At 42.1% G+C, this 21,495-nt stretch overlaps 1 protein-coding gene across 6 annotated transcripts in view; it reads left to right on the top strand.

Annotated features, from left to right (window-relative positions):
• The window catches only part of LOC142934927 (casein kinase I-like), a 36,878-nt gene that overhangs the window by 7,843 nt on the left and 7,540 nt on the right, over positions 1 to 21,495 (top strand). For 2 of the 6 annotated variants that reach the window (XM_076079040.1, XM_076079037.1), the window contains exons 3-8: positions 13 to 82; positions 1,652 to 1,800; positions 1,901 to 2,135; positions 6,198 to 6,283; positions 6,389 to 6,473; positions 6,625 to 6,770. In XM_076079040.1, coding sequence (XP_075935155.1) covers positions 13 to 82; positions 1,652 to 1,800; positions 1,901 to 2,135; positions 6,198 to 6,283; positions 6,389 to 6,473; positions 6,625 to 6,770 — 771 coding nt within the window. Of the gene's footprint in view, positions 1 to 12; positions 83 to 1,651; positions 1,801 to 1,900; positions 2,136 to 6,197; positions 6,284 to 6,388; positions 6,474 to 6,621; positions 6,771 to 7,465; positions 11,922 to 21,495 lie in introns of those variants that run through there. The other 4 variants (XM_076079039.1, XM_076079036.1, XM_076079041.1 and 1 more) reach the window with 3 other exon arrangements.

The following is a 21,495-nucleotide window of genomic DNA, read 5'->3' as shown; positions in this document are numbered from 1 at the left end:
CTTCTTTTATAGGAGCCTATCAAGTCGCGGGCACCACAGCTCCACCTAGAATATCGCTTCTACAAACAGCTGGGAAGTTCAGGTGAGGAGGTTTTCTACTGTGAGAATCAGCATTTTGATTGAAAGCTTTGCATATGAGCAAATTTTATAATGAAGTTGGCTGTCCGTAGACTTTTTAAGTTATGTTTTTTAGCATAATTCTCAAAGAGTAGCGCCATTTTTGTCTCTTCATTTTCTGCCTATTATCCCCTGTTTTTGCCCAATTTGGAATCCCTGTTTCCCTATGCAATGCAGACTTTGGGAGGATGTCGGCAGCCATTTCCTATTTCACACTTTCTTTCCACTGTAACACGTGGGAGGTTCATGCTATCCCCCATTGTGCCGACACAAACCAGTATGTGTTGTTCGTGCAGCAGCAAACTCAAGACCACTGGATGGGTTTCCAACCTGACAAATTAATTTCTTTGGAACTCCTGACCTAGCCAGAATAATTGCTACTTGATATTGAACCCTGGGTCTCTTGTGCACCAGAGAGTAGAATACAACAGCATGCAGAGCAGCAGCTTCAGTCCTCTGTGTGTGTCTCCACAGGAGGTGATCAGGCACAGTATTGAGGAGGGCTAGGTATCAGAAAAATCAAATTGATGGCCACTGTTTACCCTATTTTTGTGCACCGCTGCAATAATTTTACCATATCATTAATATCTTCTGCTCTCATGTTTCACCGAGTGTGATGGAGCTTCACCACACACACACACACACACACAAACACACACACACACACACACACACACACACACACACACACACACAGAGCGGAACAGAGGAGAGACGGGTAAAGTGAAGGCTGCCGGTACGTCTTACCACCTGTGTGGGGGCAAAATTGTTACAGCATAGTATCGCGATATTTAGCGTGGCAATGTTGTAGTGATACAGGATCTTTTGTTGTATAAACTACTAATATTGCAATTAGGGATTAACCGATCCACTGCACTTTTATAAGTCATGGTTTCATAACAATAGGAATTGAAGAAGTTACAATTACTATGATTTCCTGTTTCCTGCATTGAGATAGTTGCTTGTGTGTGTTGTGAAATCTCCTATTTGGCGAGTCACGTGTGTGTCCACCTGGACTCAGGAATGAACAGATTAGATGTTGAAGGTCAAAGGTCAAGGTCACTTTCTGTACCATTCTTGTAATATCTTGAGTGCCTCAGGCGAATTTCTTTAAAGCTGGTGCAAACCTCCACCTGGACTCAAGGATTAATTGAGTAGATTTTGGTATTGATCACTGTGACCTCACAAAACAAAAACAAAATGATTAAGTTATGATATTTTGGACATACATGGATGTAAACTGGAACTTGACAGGTTGGCCGATGCATATAACCGTGAGGCAGTAATTCCAGTTTTATGGTGGAAGATGAATTTAGGAGTTTCGCAGCCTAAGAAAAGAAGCTGCTCTGTGGTTTGGTGGTACGGCAGCACATACATCTGTATTCCTTGCCAGATGGCAACAGGGGTCGAGGCGGCCATTAACTTTTAATATCTTTTGGACTCTGCGCAGGCACCTCCCCATACCGATATCATTGATCAATGTATGGCGTTTATACATAAATGTGTTCTGACTTTCCTTTATCTGTTCATCCAGAGGGCGTACCACAGGTGTTTTACTTTGGACCATGTGGTAAATACAATGCTATGGTTCTGGAGCTACTGGGACCAAGCTTAGAAGATCTGTTCGACCTCTGTGACCGGACCTTCTCTCTAAAGACTGTACTTATGATAGCCATACAACTGGTAAACACATAACATTTTTTATTATTCTAAATCTCAAAAACACTTTTAGTTTAGTGTTGGATTACTTAGCTCTGCATCTTCGCTCTGTCCTTTCCCTTAGATAACCCGTATGGAGTTTGTCCATACCAGAAGCCTGATCTATCGAGACGTGAAGCCTGAAAACTTCCTGGTCGGCCGACCTGGCTCCAAACGGCAACACACCATCCACATCATAGACTTTGGCCTGGCGAAAGAATACATAGACCCAGAGACCAAGAAACACATCCCATACAGAGAACACAAGAGTCTGACTGGAACTGCAAGATATATGAGCATCAATACACATCTGGGGAAAGGTGAGCTGCTTCGTCATGATGCATGTGCACACGTATACAACTCTTAACGCAATCACAGTAACATTAGCTTGTTCATTGATACAACTTTAGCCGTGTTTGGCTTCTGCAGCAGCAGCGATCTACTGAAAGTAGTGTCACAAAGTTTGACCTAATTCATTTGCTTTTCAAGGCATTGTAGCCAACAGAGTGCAATGAGCGTCAATTCACCCATATGTATGTTCTTCTGTAAAATCCCGCCACCGACGACATGTTGATGCACGTCATGGCAAGTGGCAAGAAAGTGGCAAAGGCCAAAGAGAGAGAAAATGATAAGGGCTGCAACTAATTAGGGCCCGAGCAACCGACAACGTCGGGCCTGCGAAGGCCCTATTGAAATTGTAAGGGTTATTATTAGGGCCCGAGCAACCGACAACGTCGGGCCTGCGAAGGCCCTATTGAAATTGTAAGGTTTATTAGGGCCCGAGCGACCGACAACGTCGGGCCTGCGAAGGCCCTATTGATATTGTAAGGGGTATTATTAGGGCCCGAGCTACCGACGTCGGGCCGCGAAGGCCCTATTGATATTGTACCCGTTTGGGTAAACGTACGCATGGTTTGAGGACTTGCCATGCATGAAAACTCACCAAATTTAGGAGACTTGTCAGGCCTGGTGAATATAACCATCTGAAAAAGAATGCATCTTTCTGTGTTAAGAAATGGCTCTCTAGCGCCCCCTACAAGTCGGACCGGCGACGCCCCTCGGCCAGTATGTCCGATTGACTTGAAATTTGACACACATGTCCACTTGAGCTAGAGCTACAAAAAAGCCAATCAGACCCCTAAGCTCCGCCTACTTAGATTTTCCGCCATATTGAATTTAGTGTAAAACACATTTCTGCGAACTCCTCCTACATGCTTAGTCCCATTACTACCAAATTTGCTGTGGATCATTACTGGATCTACTTCATCAAAAGTTATCAAAAGCTTTTTGATATCTCTTTTCGTTTACAAGATATGTACCAATAAACGTATTAGGGGCGTGGCTTAATATCAATACATATAACTTCTCAACCGTTTGTCCTAAAATTACCAGATTTTCAGCATATGTGCATATTGCATCCTCTAACATACCCTGAGATTTATTTTGCATTCAACAACTAGGGGGCGCTACAGTAAAACCTCGAAGTTGTGCTTTTTGTCACTTTTTGCAGATTTCAGCCTTCGCACTTTAACGAACTCCTCCTACAGATTTTAAGCGATGAACTTCTACTTTAGTCAGGATGCTCTTAAGACCTTTGTGATTAAAGATAATCAAAATCGAGAGTTTTCATCAAAGAACCTGGACGTGGCGTGGCGGCCATTTTGCCTCATTGTTTATGAAAAAATAAGTTCTTATAAGTTGTTATAACTCCAAGGTACATTATCCAATCCGCACAAAACTTCTTTTGCATGATGCTACTTCAAGCCTAAACATACTTCAATTGAAAAAAATTCAATAATTCATAGCGCCGCCTACTGGCTAAAGGAAATGTCATATTTTATACTTTTAATTATTCCTCCTAGCCAGGTGACCTGATGAGTCTAAAATTTGGTAAGGATAGCCTTAAGACATTGATGATGCAACATCATGAATTTTCTGAGTTTTCGTTGAACGCTGTTGCCGTGGCGACGCATAGTTTGCCATGAAAAAGGAAGCTGATGGTTTAGTGGGTTGGGATGCTCAAAAACTCATGGAACTTTGTACATGTGTCACAGGTCATTGGAAGAAATAGTTTATATGGTTTTCTTTATTGGCCGTTTTCAATTGCCTCTATAGCGCCCCCTACAATATTTCAAAAGAGCAGCCCCAGCGCTACGTTTTGGCTACATGTATGAAACTTGGTAGGCACATGTATCGTATGGAGACTTAAACATAAGTCTCTTGGGACCAAGCTCTAAACCCTACTGGAAGTCTGCCATTTTCATAACTTCTCAACCATTTGTTCTAAATTCCCAAAATATTCAGCATATGTGCACATCGCATCCAGTAACATACCCTGAGAATTGTTTTGCATTCGACCACTAGGGGGCGCTACAGTAAACCCGCAAAGCCTACTGGCTAAAGGAAATGTCTGATGTAACTCAGCTGGACTTGTTCCAAAGGGTCCCAAACTTCTCATGCTTGATAACACTCATGGCCTGAGGATGTCTACGAGCTAATTTTCACTAATACTCACAGCGCCACCTGCTGGCCAAAGGAAATCTGCGTTTTGTGACAAACTCCTCCGATTTACATTACTTTTACACCATGTGGTTTACACTTGACACAGAGCAACATAATGCATGTTTTGCACGTGTTCTGTAGCGCCAGGCAGCGGATACAGGAAGCATCGGACTATTTGCAAAGCATCATTTGCAGCATCAGGCGGTCCACGCGGGATTAAATCCGTCTCACTCGCGGACACGCCGTCAGACAGTCGCGGACGTTCTCGGCCGCGCAGGCCGGAGTCCCGCCGGCACCCCCGACACGCTGCAGATTGCGAGGGCCCGTTCATCGCTGCTCGCAGCTTTAATTTATTGTTATTATTGTAGAGTAATATGTCAATTACTGTTTGATTAATCTATAAAATATTGGATAATTGTGAGAAACCCCCTCCATAATTGACCCTTTGCTAAATCCAGTCCCTTGAATGAAGACTGGCCATTCATAACGTAGCATCGTCCAGCTCTAACCAGGGCCCAACATCTATCCCGCTCTGCTCCATAGACTCTCATCAGTGGTTTCAGATGTTCTTCATCTTCAGGCTGGTTTAGTGGATTTGGAGCTCATCATGGTTAAACGTGTGATAGTGATACTCGTTACTCGGAGAGGTTGGAAGGAGATATATATATATATAGCTAATATAAAGCTAATACTAGAAGAGTACATGAGAACATCATTAACTATCGTTAGCACTTCTATGGTACGCTAGCTACAGAAGCTACACATGCTGCTTTTGCTTTTTAATGATTGTAACAGTGTATAAAGAGGAAAAGTGTTGTTCTTTAACTTCATTGTCGTCTGTCTGGATCTCCAGGTGATGTGGTGGTTCACTTTTACACTGTGACATGTAGCTTTAGCTTCTATCTTTATCTTTTTAACATGTCTTCACTGCTGAATCAGTTAGACATCCTGGATATATCCTTCAAACATATTGTAGACCCTTCTGTCTGCTTCTCTCTGAAATCGCATGGATGATAATCATTCAGAGAGCAGTTAGTGACAGTGTGGTAGCTGGGGGCGGGGCTTAGCAAAGGGTCAAAAGGAGGTCAAAATTAAGACACAACCAGGCGGTAACCTCAAGGTCTGAAAAGTGAAGACAATGGAGAAGTGTCTGAAACTTGCATTTTTTCAAATGTCCATCAGGGGGCGACTCCTCTGGTTGTATAGAAGTCTATGAGAAAATGACTCTACTTCTCTCGATTTATTACCTCAGTAAACCTTGTAAACATGAATTTGTTGTTTCAAGTCTTCTTCAATACACCATGATATTAATTTAGTCACAAACCAATGGGTGACGTCATGACGACTACGTCCACTTACATTCTATGGACACAACGTGCTCAACTCACTATTAGACCTCAAAGACTGGGTGCTGGATGTAGATATTAATAACAGGAAAGACTTTTTAATATTGTCTCAAGGACGTGGATTCATACACGCTCAAGAAGGGCGTTTTGCCCAAAAAGTCAATTGAGAGTGGCGTTCTAGTCTCTCCTTTTTTTTATCGTGGCTAAATAATTAGTTTTTCATTCACCGAGGTCAGTCAGTCATTTATTTAATATAAAGGAAAGCCGCAAATCCTCAAATTTAAGGGGCCGAAACCAGAAAATGTTTCACGTATTTGCTGAATAAATAGCTGAAAACATCAATGGATGGTCAAAATTGTAGGTTATTAATTTCTTGTATTAAAATAAAAGGGGGGAGTGTCAGAGCTGTCACGTTCTCATCCCACTTGAGTATGCAGGCCTGCTATGCACGTCCTTGGGCTTGACAGCTACTTTCAATAAATCATGTCGTGATTGAGAGTAATTGAAGCCTTTTGTTGTGCTTCTGTGTTTCAGAGCAAAGCAGGCGGGATGACCTGGAAGCTCTGGGCCACATGTTCATGTACTTCCTGCGAGGCAGCCTACCCTGGCAGGGACTCAAGGTGAGGAGGCCGTTGACCAACCGTCCAGTGTGTTAATCAGTTCAGCCATCTTTGTTTAATTTCTCCTTCATTACTGTTACGATTAAATGTCCCTTCCTTCACTAGGCTGACACTCTGAAAGAACGTTATCAGAAGATAGGAGACACGAAGAGAGACACACCCATAGAGGTCCTCTGTGAAAGCTTCCCAGGTTTGTACTCACACACACCTCCACAAAGAAAAAGTCTGCGTTTCTGCGCAAGTGTGATTTATGATCAGGTTAGCATATGTTGATCAAATCTTGTGTCTGTGTGTGAATGTGTGCGTGTGTGGGTTCGGTGCCTGTGCGTATGTAACAGAAGAGATGGCCACCTACCTGCGGTACGTGCGTCGGCTGGACTTCTTTGAGAAGCCAGATTACGACTATCTGAGGAAACTCTTCACGGACCTCTTTGACAGAAACGGATACATCTTCGACTACCAGTACGACTGGACTGGAAAGCCACTGGTGAGTGTGGTCTGGGTTTAGGGCCAGGGTCAGTGTTGAGAGGTCAGTTCAAACATTGAAGCATAATCATTTGGACAGTGGTGGGCCGTCAGGGCCAGCTAAGCCTTCTCTGCTGGCCTAAACAGAATCACAAAGTTAGAGCTATTTTATAATTTTATAATTTTATAATTTTTCACAAATACACATGTATTATAATTTTTTTTCCCATTAGCTTATTTTCTCATTGCACAGCTCCTGTGTTCCTCTGTTGCTCTGCTTCCAGCACAGCTTGTTTTAACGAGAGCTTTCATCCAATCAGATTCAGCCCCTATGTCTCTATGTAAGGAGAGAGGCCCGAGGTGCTCTAGGTAGACTTTGCAGATTAAAGTATATGGGGACGATATTGTTGATTGTCATAGTCTTCAACCAATCAGATCTTTAGTTTGACATGTTGGGCGTATTCTTTGACGTGCAATTGGCACAGAGGTAGCCTGCTAAGTACGTCTGCATTAACGTACGGCTGGCTCTGCATTAACGTGCAGCGCAGCATTAACGTGCGCCGTGATTGGTCAGTGGGCCAGCATGACTTTTTTCAAACAGAATGCTAGCTAGCAGATCTTAGTATTTAGTAAGAGCTCAGGTTGAAACATATGTAAGAGAAGTTATGACATTTTTAGAGTTTTGCTTGGTGTAGATTCTTTTTTTTTTTTACCTAGGTGTGTTTTTTTAACACTCAATGGCTGAAAGAGGAGGAGAAATGGATTTTGGTGGCGGAGTTACTGACAAAGCCTTTCTTCGAGGACATTTCAGGAAAAGCAGGAAATCATAACAAAGGGACGGCCAACCCCGCAGCTAGCAGCCTTGACCCAGCAAGTAAAAGGATTTGTGCGTCACTTTCAGTCCACCAACTACGAACGTTATGCCTGGCTGACAGCATCGGAAAAGAGTTGCAAATTGTATTGCTGGGAATGCCTTTTATTTGCGACTGAGCGTCTTGGTGTTTGGAGCCATTTTGGATTTGCTAACCTGGGTCGCCTTACCAAGGCTTCAACAAGACACAAAAGAACGGCAGGACACTTGCAAGCTACGGTGCTCTTGAAAACGTTTGGAGAAACTCGCGTGGATCTACAGATCAATGAACAAGTTCGCAGGGAAACGGGGCTCCACAACGAAAAAGTTAAGAAGAATAGGGAAATACTGAAAAGACTGATAGATTGTGTCATCTTTTTGGGTAAATAGGAGCTCTCATTCAGAGGACACGACGAACGTAAGGAGTCCACAAATAAGTGGAACTATGTCAAGCTACTTTCCTTTGTGGCCGAGCACGACACAGACTTGCACTACCACCTTTCCACGAACAAAGTGTTCACCGGGACATCAGGCAAAATACAGAACGACCTGATCAGTGCGATAGCTGAAGTGATGGGAGAGGAGATCAGACGTGTGATAAATCAAGCGCCCTTTGTCGCTGTTATGGTGGACGAAGCGACTGACGTGAGTAATAGAGCGCAGCTGGCACTGATGGTCCGTTATGTGACATACCGGTGTCAAGGAAAGGTTTGTCAGATTTGACGACGTTACCGGCAACAAGAGAGCCGATGACATTGCTGATCTTCTCATCCGATTTCTGGAGGACCACGATTGTCTGGACAAAGTCGTGGCTCAGTGTTTTGATGGCGCAGCGGTCATGGCATCTGGACTTAATGGAGTGCAGGCTAAAGTTAAAAAGAAGGCTCCTCTGGCTTTATTTATACACTGCTATGCCCATCAGCTGAATTTAGTGCTGACTCAAGGGGTCTCAAAGCTGAGAGAATGTAAAATCTTTTTTTCACATCTCAACGGCCTCGCTGCGTATTTTTCCAGGTCCCCAAAGTGCACGCAGCTGCTTGACGACATCTGCCAGCGGCGTCTTCCTCGTGTGGCACCAACACGGTGGCAATATAGCTCCAGACTGGTCAACACGGTGTTTGAAAAGAGAGCTGCCCTGCAGGAGCTTTTTGAGCACATTCTGGAGCACCATGACGAGTACGACGAGGAATCTGTGCGCTGTGCTGACCACTACAAAGCCCATCTGGAGAACTTTGAGTTTTGTTTTTTGCTGTCCACTTTCCATGGGATTTTTGAGTATTCGATGTGCTGTTTGGAGTACTACAGAACAAAAAACTGGACGTACAGTTCTGTCTGAAAAGAGTGGATGAGTTTTGTGACACTATTGAGAGAGAAAAGGGATGGTTTGCTAACATTTTTTTGTCCACTGTGCGTGAAACAGGTGCCCCAAGCGCACGGAGAGGCCAAGCGCAGGAAAACATTTGTGCACGGTACCAGAAACTCCACAGCGATATCTTGGACAACATTCTTGCCCAGGTACGAAATCGGTTCAAAGACCACGAGAAATGAATGTTTCTCTCCCTCCTCGACCCCCAGCAGTTTCAGGCATATCGGAAGAAATTCCCGGATTCGGCCTTCTCCAGCCTAACGCAGAGTCATGGAACTCTGTTTGATGATCTGACTCGGCTTAAAACAGAACTGACTGTAATGTATGCCATGACTGGCTTTGAAGGAAAAAGCCCTGCTGATCTACTGGCTTTCCTTCAGCAGAAAGATCTGGTGGAGAGCATGCGTCAACTTTACGCACTGGCATATTTGGCGGTGACGATCCTGATATCGACTGCCTCTGTTGAGCGGACATTTTTAGCCCTAAAACGGATCAAAACCTATTCCAGAAACCATACTGGGGAGGCTCGGCTGTCATCACTGGCGTCCATGGCAATCGAGAAGGACCTCTTACTGGAACTAAAACGCAGGGATGTACTGTACAACCTCGTCATTGAACTGTTTGTAAACAAAGACAGGAGGATGGACTTTGTCTGTAAATAGTGAGAAGCATTTGGTAAGTAAACTGCTTTTGTGTTTTTACATCTGCAGTAGCGTTGTGTTAATTTGTCTATAGTGTTTTTATTATATAGTTAATATCGTTCCCTCTGATGTGAATAATATTTGAATGGCCCGTGCTCTTGAGTGTGCGGTGTTTTAGTGCCGCAGTTTTGATGGATTGTTTTGTCATGCTTTGTTGTAAATAAATGTGACTGGTTCTTGTGAGTTTGTTCTTGTCATTGTGTTAATTACATTGATTTTAGAACGGCAGGACACTTGCAAGCTACGGTGCTCTTGAAAACATTTGGAGAAACTCGCGTGGATCTACAGATCAATGAACAAGTTCGCAGGGAAACGGGGCTCCACAACGAAAAAGTTAAGAAGAATAGGGAAATACTGAAAAGACTGATAGATTGTGTCATCTTTTTGGGTAAATAGGAGCTCTCATTCAGAGGACACGACGAACGTAAGGAGTCCACAAATAAGTGGAACTATGTCAAGCTACTTTCCTTTGTGGCCGAGCACGACACAGACTTGCACTACCACCTTTCCACGAACAAAGTGTTCACCGGGACATCAGGCAAAATACAGAACGACCTGATCAGTGCGATAGCTGAAGTGATGGGAGAGGAGATCAGACGTGTGATAAATCAAGCGCCCTTTGTCGCTGTTATGGTGGACGAAGCGACTGACGTGAGTAATAGAGCGCAGCTGGCACTGATGGTCCGTTATGTGACATACCGGTGTCAAGGAAAGGTTTGTCAGATTTGACGACGTTACCGGCAACAAGAGAGCCGATGACATTGCTGATCTTCTCATCCGATTTCTGGAGGACCACGATTGTCTGGACAAAGTCGTGGCTCAGTGTTTTGATGGCGCAGCGGTCATGGCATCTGGACTTAATGGAGTGCAGGCTAAAGTTAAAAAGAAGGCTCCTCTGGCTTTATTTATACACTGCTATGCCCATCAGCTGAATTTAGTGCTGACTCAAGGGGTCTCAAAGCTGAGAGAATGTAAAATCTTTTTTTCACATCTCAACGGCCTCGCTGCGTATTTTTCCAGGTCCCCAAAGTGCACGCAGCTGCTTGACGACATCTGCCAGCGGCGTCTTCCTCGTGTGGCACCAACACGGTGGCAATATAGCTCCAGACTGGTCAACACGGTGTTTGAAAAGAGAGCTGCCCTGCAGGAGCTTTTTGAGCACATTCTGGAGCACCATGACGAGTACGACGAGGAATCTGTGCGCTGTGCTGACCACTACAAAGCCCATCTGGAGAACTTTGAGTTTTGTTTTTTGCTGTCCACTTTCCATGGGATTTTTGAGTATTCGATGTGCTGTTTGGAGTACTACAGAACAAAAAACTGGACGTACAGTTCTGTCTGAAAAGAGTGGATGAGTTTTGTGACACTATTGAGAGAGAAAAGGGATGGTTTGCTAACATTTTTTTGTCCACTGTGCGTGAAACAGGTGCCCCAAGCGCACGGAGAGGCCAAGCGCAGGAAAACATTTGTGCACGGTACCAGAAACTCCACAGCGATATCTTGGACAACATTCTTGCCCAGATACGAAATCGGTTCAAAGACCACGAGAAATGAATGTTTCTCTCCCTCCTCGACCCCCAGCAGTTTCAGGCATATCGGAAGAAATTCCCGGATTCGGCCTTCTCCAGCCTAACGCAGAGTCATGGAACTCTGTTTGATGATCTGACTCGGCTTAAAACAGAACTGACTGTAATGTATGCCATGACTGGCTTTGAAGGAAAAAGCCCTGCTGATCTACTGGCTTTCCTTCAGCAGAAAGATCTGGTGGAGAGCATGCGTCAACTTTACGCACTGGCATATTTGGCGGTGACGATCCTGATATCGACTGCCTCTGTTGAGCGGACATTTTTAGCCCTAAAACGGATCAAAACCTATTCCAGAAACCATACTGGGGAGGCTCGGCTGTCATCACTGGCGTCCATGGCAATCGAGAAGGACCTCTTACTGGAACTAAAACGCAGGGATGTACTGTACAACCTCGTCATTGAACTGTTTGTAAACAAAGACAGGAGGATGGACTTTGTCTGTAAATAGTGAGAAGCATTTGGTAAGTAAACTGCTTTTGTGTTTTTACATCTGCAGTAGCGTTGTGTTAATTTGTCTATAGTGTTTTTATTATATAGTTAATATCGTTCCCTCTGATGTGAATAATATTTGAATGGCCCGTGCTCTTGAGTGTGCGGTGTTTTAGTGCCGCAGTTTTGATGGATTGTTTTGTCATGCTTTGTTGTAAATAAATGTGACTGGTTCTTGTGAGTTTGTTCTTGTCATTGTGTTAATTACATTGATTTTACGATATGCATTCTCCGTTAATGACGCAGCATCCCGTCATGCGCGTATTCATGTATCTGCACTCTGCAGTTGTAGGTGTTGAGCTTCATGTAACATTTTATTTCACTTGTCAAATATTGCAGTGTTATGTGAATATGAGGTGTTTACACGAAACAAACAATAACCCGTAGCTGTGGTGGTTCAACTGTAGTAAGATGGTACAGAAGGCCCAGGTAGAAAATGCACGGCCCGCCACTGCATTTGGAGGATCTACTGTGTAAAAAGGAACCGTTGAAGTAGTCAGGGGGTGCATCCCAAGTCTCTTATTTGATACTTCCTCGTACCTTGTTTGAACCGGAAGTCAATTCTGGTGTGTCATCTTGAAGGCCGTCTGTCTCAAAGCTCTTCTTTCTGCTCTGAGGAGCAGCCTTTTAGTGACCGACACACCTCCTCACTGGATCAGTTATTGATTGGATGCTGCAGCTGCTATGATGGATCTGATGCATCTCAGCATCATACCAGATTCAACTCAAGTGTATCACTCCTAAATTTCATATTTTATTCAGTGTGGCTTTGTGGCACAAGGCAGTAAAACTGCCTGTGCCAAAGCACACTGTATATTATCCATCGGGCTTAATCATACTATTAATAATAACTAGAAAATGCATTTCCTGCTGAAAATGCGTTGGAATGCTAAAAGCTGAAATGAATCTCAAAAACATTGCTGAAAATAGATATCCAATTTTAAAAAAAATTGCAAAAAGTTGAAAGATTACAAATATGAAGCCATATGTAGCTGAAAGTATGAGAAGAAGGCTTTGAAAGTTGAAGAAGTTTAACAGGATTTGAAGATTTTCTCCATAGAGATCCCATTCAAAAGAAAATTGCAAATAGCTTAATATTTCAAAAAGTTAAAAGATTACAAATATGAAAAGTCAAAGCACCCCTCTGCTGAAAGAGCTGAACATTTTGATATTCGAACGGTTTCTGTGACTTAAAAAATGTCAGCAGTAGTGATATTTGTAGTATTAGTAGTACTAGAAGTTGTAGTTGTAGTAGAAGTATCATTAGTAGTAGAAGTGTTAGTATTTAGAAGAAGTAGTAGTATCGGTAGTAGTAGTAATAGCTGTAGTAGTGGTCGTAGTATTTAATATAACAGTAGTAGTATAAGTAGTAGTAGTAGTAATAGTAATGGCAGTATTTGAAGTAGCAGTAATAGCAGTAGTAGTAGTACTAGTAGCAGTCGTACTAATAGCTGTAGTAGTATTAGTACTGGTAGTAGCATGAATAGCAGTTGTAGTATAAGTAATAGTAGTAGTGGTAGTAATAGCAGTAGTGGTAGTAATAATATTGATGGTAGCAGTAATAGCAGTAGTAATCGTAGCAACAGCAAAAGTTGTAGTAGAAGTAGTAGTAGTAGTAGTAGCAGCAGTAGTAGTAATACTAGAAATATTAGCAGCAATAGTAGTAGTTGTCGCAGTATTAGTAAGAGCATTCATTACTTCAACAAAAAAGCCTAATTTTCAGCTTAATGTTTAAATACAGTTAATCCATGAGGCTTTTATTTTGAATGGGTGGGGGAGAGAGGGGGAGAGGAGACATAATCATAATGTTTGACACATAAACAGAGGTTATTAAATGACAGGCTTCATCACAAGCATTTCAGTTATATTTCACTCTGTGGGGCTTTTATTTTGAAATGGGGTGTGGGGGGGAGAAGGGGAGAGGAGATGGACTCATATTGTTAGATTAACACAAACAGGTTATTAAATGACAGGCTTCATCACAAGCATTTCAGTTATATTTCACTCTGTGGGGCTTTTATTTTGAAATGGGGTGTGGGGGGGAGAAGGGGAGAGGAGATGGACTCATATTGTTAGATTAACACAAACAGGTTATTAAATGACAGGCTTCATCACAAGCATTTCAGTTAGAATTCACTCTGGGGCTTTTATTTTAAAATGGGGTGTGGGGGGGGGGAGAAGGGGAGAGGAGATGGACTCATAGTGTTAGATAAACACAAACAGGTTATTAAATGACAGGCTTCATCACAAGCATTTCAGTTAGAATTCACTCTTTGGGGCTTTTATTTTGAAATGGGGTGTGGGCGGGGGGGGGGGGAGAGGAGACATAATCATAATGTTAGATAAACAAACAGGTTATTAAATGACAGGCTTCATCACAAGCATTTAAGTTGACTGTATGACTGTATGAGAGAGAGACACAGACAGAGAGAGAGAGCGAGAGAGAGAGAGAGAGACTGAGACTCTGATCTCTCTGGCAATCTTTCTCATTTGGAGATTGTCCTGTTTTATCATTTACAGCTTACATGACTATTGTCCTGCTCTGCCATGTCTTTCCTCGTCTCTCCCTCTTGTGTCGCGGTGTGTGTTTATCTCCTTCGAATCAGGAAACTTATCAGAATACCCATATTTGATTGGCTGAGCTGCATCACGTATATCTCTAAATCATGTGTGTGCGGCTTTTATTTTAAAATGGGGTGTGTGGGGGGGGGGGGGGGGGTCCTGTAAAAAAAGCTCTAAGACCTGAATGACTGTATGAGACAGAGAGAGAGAGAGAGAGAGAGAGAGAGAGAGAGAGGAGCGCATGTGTGTCTGTGAGTCTGTGTTTATCAACATCACTAATGAGCTTCATCAGAAACACCTGTGTCCTTGCAGCCTTTTCATGGAGATTAAACAGGGAAACACCTCTCAAACAAATCCTCAAAACTCCCATAACCGTAGCTCCTATTGCTCCGATATTAATAAATGAGAGGAAGGATGAGTTGAAGAACAGATCCTGTAAAAATTGTGTCCGTAGTGTAAAAAATGTGGCTGAACTGGCGATTTAGAAATGGGGTACCGTGTTCTGTGGAAGATGTTTTTGAAGCAAAATTTAACATTGGTCTCTATGGAGCAGAAAGTTGGTTTTCCTCTCAATTACAGGCTTCTGTGTCAAATGTGTACATCTGTGGGATTCCACAGTCATTTGTCTACGACAAGGACAAGATTAGCTACTTCTACATCCAGAAATGATGCATGAAGAGTAAAGATTGTGGACACAGTGGCAAAATACAAATGTTTTTTTCACAAGAATCTCAAGCTGCTCTTCACTCTAGCGGTGACATCACGCACTCTAAGCTGCGCAATACACATCCATTATAAAGTCAGAAAAGGGCTGAAAAATCATAAAAGTTAAATTGCTGCAGTTCAAAAAGTGTAAAAGATATTAAAATGCTGAATTATGTGGCAATAGATCAGGGTTTTCTCAACATTTTAAAGTTGAAATGGTGTCTGTAGCTGAAAATATGAGGAAGTTGAAGGATTTGAAAGTTGAAGAAGTTTAAGAGGATTTGAACATTTTCTCCATTGAAATCCCATTCAAAATAAAAATTGCAAAAAGCTTAATAATTCATAAAGCATAAGAGATAGAAATATGAAAAGTCATAGCATAAATGTCATTAAAGAGCTGAACATTTTGATAGTTGAACGGTTTCTGTAGCTTAAAATATGAAGGAGCAGAAGAGGTGGGACGGAAGAAATATAATAAAAAGAAGAACTAGAAAATGCATTTCCTGCTGAAAATGCGTTGGAATGCTGAAAGCTGAAATTAATTGTCAAAAAATTGCTGAAAATTAAGAAATGGGAGACTACCCGTCTGAAAAATGTTGAAACTTGAAAGCATTTAAACTGCACTGCTGAAAACCCTTCTAGTTGAAATGTCTAACTATGGTGTCTGTAGCTGAAAGTATGAGAAGAAGGCTTTGAAAGTTGAAGAAGTTTAACAGGATTTGAAGATTTTCTCCATAGAAATCCCATTCAAAAGAAAATTGCAAAAAGCTTAATAATTCAAAAAGTTGAAAGATTACAAATATGAAAAGTCATATCACCCTCTCCTGAAAGAGCTGAACATTTTGATATTCGAATGGTTTCTGTAGCTTAAGACAATTTCAGCGGTAGTGATATTTGTTGTAGTAGTAGTAGAAGTTGTAGTTGTAGTAGAAGTATTATTAGCAGTAGAAGTATTAGTAGCATTATAATAAGTAGTAGCAGTAGTGATATTTGTAATAGTAGTAGTAGAAGTTGTAGTTGTAGTAGAAGTATCATTAGTAGTAGAAGTATTAGTATTTAGAAGAAGTAGTAGAAGTAGTAGTAGTAATAGCTGTAGTAGTGGTCGTAGTATATAATATAACAGTAGTAGTAGTAGTAATAGTAATGGCAGTATTTGAAAAAGTCTAATTTTGAGCTTAATGTTTACATACAGTTAATCCATGGGGCTTTTATTTTGAAAGGGTGGGGCTGGGTGGGGGGAGAGGAGACATAATCATAATGTTTGACACAAACAGAGGTTATTAAATGACAGGCTTCATCACAAGCATTTCAGTTATATTTCACTCTGTGGGGCTTTTATTTTGAAATGGGGTGTGGGGGGGGGGGGGGAAGGGGAGAGGAGATGGACTCATATTGTTAGATTAACACAAACAGGTTATTAAATGACAGGCTTCATCACAAGCATTTCAGTTAGAATTCACTCTGTGGGGCTTTTATTTTGAAATGGGGTGTGGGGGGGGGGGAGAGAAGGGGAGAGGAGATGGACTCATAATGTTAGATAAACACAAACAGGTTATTAAATGACAGGCTTCATCATAAGCATTTAAGTTAGAATTCACTCTTTGGGGCTTTTATTTTGAAATGGGGTGTGGGCAGGGGGGGGGGGGGAGGACACATAATCATAATGTCAGATAAACATAAACAGGTTATTAAATGACAGGCTTCATCACAAGCATTTAAGTTAGAATTCATTCTGTGGGGCTTTTATTTTAAAATGGAGTGGGGGGAGGGGAGTCCTGTAAAAAGCTGTAAGACCTGAATGACTGTATGAGAGATACACAGAGAGAGAGAGAGAGAGAGAGATAGAGGAGCGTGTGTGTGTCTGTGAGTCTGTGTTTATCAACATCACTAATGAGCTTCATCAGAAACACCTGTGTCCTTGCAGCCTTTTCATGGAGATTAAACAGGGAAACACCTCTCAAACAAATCCTCAAAACCCCCATAACCGTAGCTCCTATTGCTCCGATATTAATAAATGAGAGGAAGGATGAGTTGAAGAACAGATCCTGTAAAAATTGTGTCTGTAGTGTAAAAAATGTGGCTGAACTGGCGATTTAGAAATGGGGGTACCGTGTTCTGTGGAAGATGTTTTTGAAGCAAAATTTAACATTGGTCTCTATGGAGCAGAAAGTTGGTTTTCCTCTCAATTACAGGCTTCTGTGTCAAATGTGTAAATCTGTGGGATTCCACAGTCATTTGTCTACGACAAGGACAAGATTAGCTACTTCTACATCCAGAAATGATGCATGAAGAGTGAAGATTGTGGACACAGTGGCAAAAGACAAATGTTTTTTTCACAAGAATCTCAAGCTGCTCTTCACTCTAGCGGTGACATCACGCACTCTAAGCTGCGCAATACACACCCATTATAAAAGCAGAAAAGGGCTGAAAAAATCATAAAAGTTAAACTGCTGCAGTTCAAAAAGTATAAAATATATCAAAAAGCTGAATAATGCGGCAATAGATCAGGATTTTCTCAACATTTTAAAGTTGAAATGGTGTCTGTAGCTGAAAGTATGAGGAAGTAGAAGGATTTGAAAGTTGAAGAGGATTTGAACATTTTCTCCATAGAAACCCATTCAAAAAAAAATTTGCAAAAAGCTTAATAATTCATAAAGTTTAAAGGTTAGAAATATGAAAAGTCATAGCACCCCTCTGCTGAAAGAGCTGAACATTTTGATATTTGAATGGTTTCTGTAGCAAAAAACGTACGGAAGAAATAGTTGAGTGAAGTTGAATAAAGAGAAACAGGATAACAATAGTTGGAATGCTTAACAGCATTCCAACAATAAAGATTAGGATAACAATAGTTGGAATGCTTAACAGCATTCCAACAATTAGGTTTATCCAAAAGTTTGGCGCACTTCTCCTCACACAGCGTTGCCAACAGCGGCGTGAAAAATACATCAAAACGTGCGGCCTGATCGGGAATAGTGTGCTATATATTTTTCGGAGAGATTCGCCCAGCTGTTTTCCCGAAACCCCCGAAAAACGGAGCAAAATGAAGTTTGGCGCGCTTCTCCTCACACAGCGTTGCCAACAGCGGCGTGAGAAATACATCAAAACGTGCGGCCTGGTCGGGAATAGTGTGCTATATATTTTTCGGAGAGATTCGCCTAGCGGTTTTCCCAAAAATTCCCGAACATTCCCAAAAACTGAGCAAAATTTCTCCATTCACTTGAATGGGGTTTCGGTGTGAAGAGAGCTAAAAAAAACACTTAACTTTGGGCCCATATTGACTAGCCGTACATTAACGTAGAAACATGATTCAAAGTTTAAAACGTAGACAAAACGCTGCACTTTATTGAGCCAAAGGGACATTTTGATAGCTAGCACAGTTTTCATGAAGTCACAGATTAAGTTTCAGGAAAAGTTTGGGTCTGTTTCAGATTTTATAATGGGTGTGTATTGCACGGCTCGTTAAGAGCTAGAGTGAGAGCATAACTGTCAGAGTGAAGCGGAACAGGAAAATATTCTGTGATTTTTCCAAACAAATTGCTCCAGCTCCCACAATGTTTACTCTTTATACACCACTTTGGCCAAAAAGCTTGGAAATGTTGTGCTGGTCGCAGTAAAGTGTCTATGGAATCCAACGGAGTTACACATTTGGCTCAAAGAGCCGCAGAGCGACATGAACTCCAACCAACTGCTCCATTAGACTCCATGTTAAATCTGACCACTCATTTCTCAAAGAAAGCAGACGGTACCAGTTTTGTCTATTGCTCTGGAGCTCACATTTTTAACACCACAAACATAAAAAACACATTACCGCGTTTCCCAGAGTCTTATCTTTCTCACGGTACCCATATTTTGGCACTCAGACTCCTGCTAATTTGTTAAAAGGAGGCAGGGGATTTGTTTAAAATCACTGTAATGTTCCCTAATCAGTCTGCCTCTAACACCAGGTGCGTCCTCACCATGGCAACCAGTTACACACACGCACGCAGGCTCTCTCTCCGTCTGTCTGTCTTTCTCTCTCCCACTCACTCAGTCCATCTAACTGTCTGTCTGCCTGTCTCACTCACTCAGTCTCTCTCTCTCCTCTCTGTCTATCTTTCTGTCTGTCTCTCTCTCCCTCTCTGTGTCTCTCTCTATCTTACAGTCGTTCAGGTCTTAGATATTTTTAGAGGATTTTCCCCTCTGTCTATCTCCATTGAACCTGAATGACACTACCGGTAACATTGGCGTGTGTATATATTGCGATTTCTTCGGGCAGTAGAAGCCACACTGTCAAAATTTCTTTTCACACAGCGTTGCCAACAGCGGCGTGAAAAATACATCAAAACGTGCGGCCTGATCGGGAATAGTGTGCTATCTATTTTCCGGAGAGATTCGCCTAGCGGTTTTACCGAAAATTCCCAAAAACTGAGCAACATTTCTCCATTCACTTGAATGGGGTTGCGGCGTGAAGAGAGCTAAAAAAACACTTAACTTTGGGCCCATATTGACTAGCCGTACATTAACGTAGAAACATGATTCAAAGTTTAAAACGTAGACAAAACGCTGCACTTTATTGAGCCAAATGGACATTTTGATAGCTAGCACAGTTTCCATGAAGTCACAGATTAAGTTTCAGGAACATTTTGGGTCTGTTTCAGATTTTATAATGGGTGTGTATTGCACGGCTCGTTAAGAGCTAGAGTGAGAGCATAACCGTCAGAGTGGAGCGGAGCAGGAAAATATTCTGTGATTTTTCCAAACAAATTGCTCTAGCTCCCACAATGTAGCTCCCACAATGTATTTATACAGAGCTCCCTCTTTATACACCATTTTTGGCCAAAAAGCTTGGAAATGTTGTGCTGTCGCACACAGATGTCTGTGGAATCCAACGGACTTACACATTTGGCTCAAAGAGCCGCAGAGCGACATGAACTCCAACCAACTGCTCCATTAGACTCCATGTTAAATCTGACCACTCATTTCTCAAAGAAAGCAGACGGTACCAGTTTTGCATATTGCGCTTGAGCTCACATTTTTAAGACCACAAACATAAAAAACACATCTCCGCGTTTGCCAGAGTCTTATCTCTCTCACGGTATCCATATTTTATTGATTAGTCTCATGGTTTTGGTATAGAGGGCATATGTTTGACAGGTAGTTTTGTTGAAAATCACTGTTCACTCTCTCTCTTAATTAGCCTCTAACACACAGGTGCTCCAATCACCAACATGCACCCAAGCACACAGGTGTTTATATGAGCTCATTAGTGATGTTGATAAACACACAGGCACTGAGACACACACGCACACACACTCCTCTCCCTCTATCTCTCTGTCTGTCTCTCTCTCTGTGTGTGTATCTCTCTCTCATACAGTCATTCAGGTCTTGGAGACTTTTAGAGGACTCCTGCCTGTCTCACTCACTCACTCAGTCCATCTAACGGTCTGTCTGCCTGTCTCTCTCTCCCACCCACTCAGTCAATCTAACTGTCTGTCTGCCTGTCTCACTCACTCACTCTGTCTCTCTCTCCTCTCTGTCTATCTTTCTGTCTGTCTCTCTCTCTCCCTCTCTATCATACAGTCAATCAGGTCTTAGATATTTTTAGAGGACTTTTCCCCTCTCACCCCTCCCCCCCATTTCTAATTAAAAGCCCCACAGAATGAATTCTAACTGGAATGCTTGTGATGAAGCCTCTCATTTTAGTGTCAAACATTATGATTCTGTCTCCTCTCCCCCTCTCTCACCCACCCAGTCCCACCCTTTCAAAATAAAAGCCCCACAAATACCCCCACAAATAGCCCCACAAATACAAGATTCAATCATCAATACACTCATCAAATTCTAGGTTATGAAATAATGACTTCACAATCAGACACAAATAATGAATAAATGATATATACGTATTCTGCCAGTAGGAATGGACACAGTACGGATACAGAATGCAGGTTGTTTGTTAATGACAGTGAAGATAACTGTGTGTCTTTATTAGTATAAGTGCACATGTGTGTTGACACAAACTCCATCTAAAGTCTCTCCAGCTGTTAAAGCCGACTGACAGCCGATCCAGCTGTGATCAGCTGATCCGCCCTCATCAGAAACAGACGTCGCTTCACGTGACGCTTCAGAGAAAAGGAACGTCTCATTTCTCTAAAAACACATTTCCTCGTTTCCTCCTTCCTCGCATGGTTTCCTTGCGTCTCTCCATGCACCGCAGATGGGAGGAACTAAGACACAAGTTTAAGAGACTTGTGATGCACTCAAGTTATTAATGTCTCTACTCCAGAAAGACACTTCCTCCTCCTTTAAGCTTCTTTGTGAACTGTAATCTGAATAGACTCGAGTTGAGTGGCAAATAACGTGAGCTTTGAGTTCAGCGGTGCAATATTCAGCGCCATCGCTCTCACGCCTCTAGGCTAGTTTTTAATGGCTGAATGTGTAATCTATAAGATTAATAATGGTGGATAAGTCCACATGAAGAAGCGTCTTGTTTCCTTACTCTGATCCCATGT

The sequence above is a fragment of the Anarhichas minor genome, unplaced genomic scaffold, assembly GCF_050575085.1.
Source record: "Anarhichas minor isolate MPS153535 unplaced genomic scaffold, ASM5057508v1 ptg000006l, whole genome shotgun sequence".
NCBI classification, from domain to species: Eukaryota; Metazoa; Chordata; class Actinopteri; order Perciformes; family Anarhichadidae; genus Anarhichas; species Anarhichas minor.
Note: the sequence above shows the minus strand (reverse complement) of the source record. Positions and strands in the feature narration are given on the sequence as shown.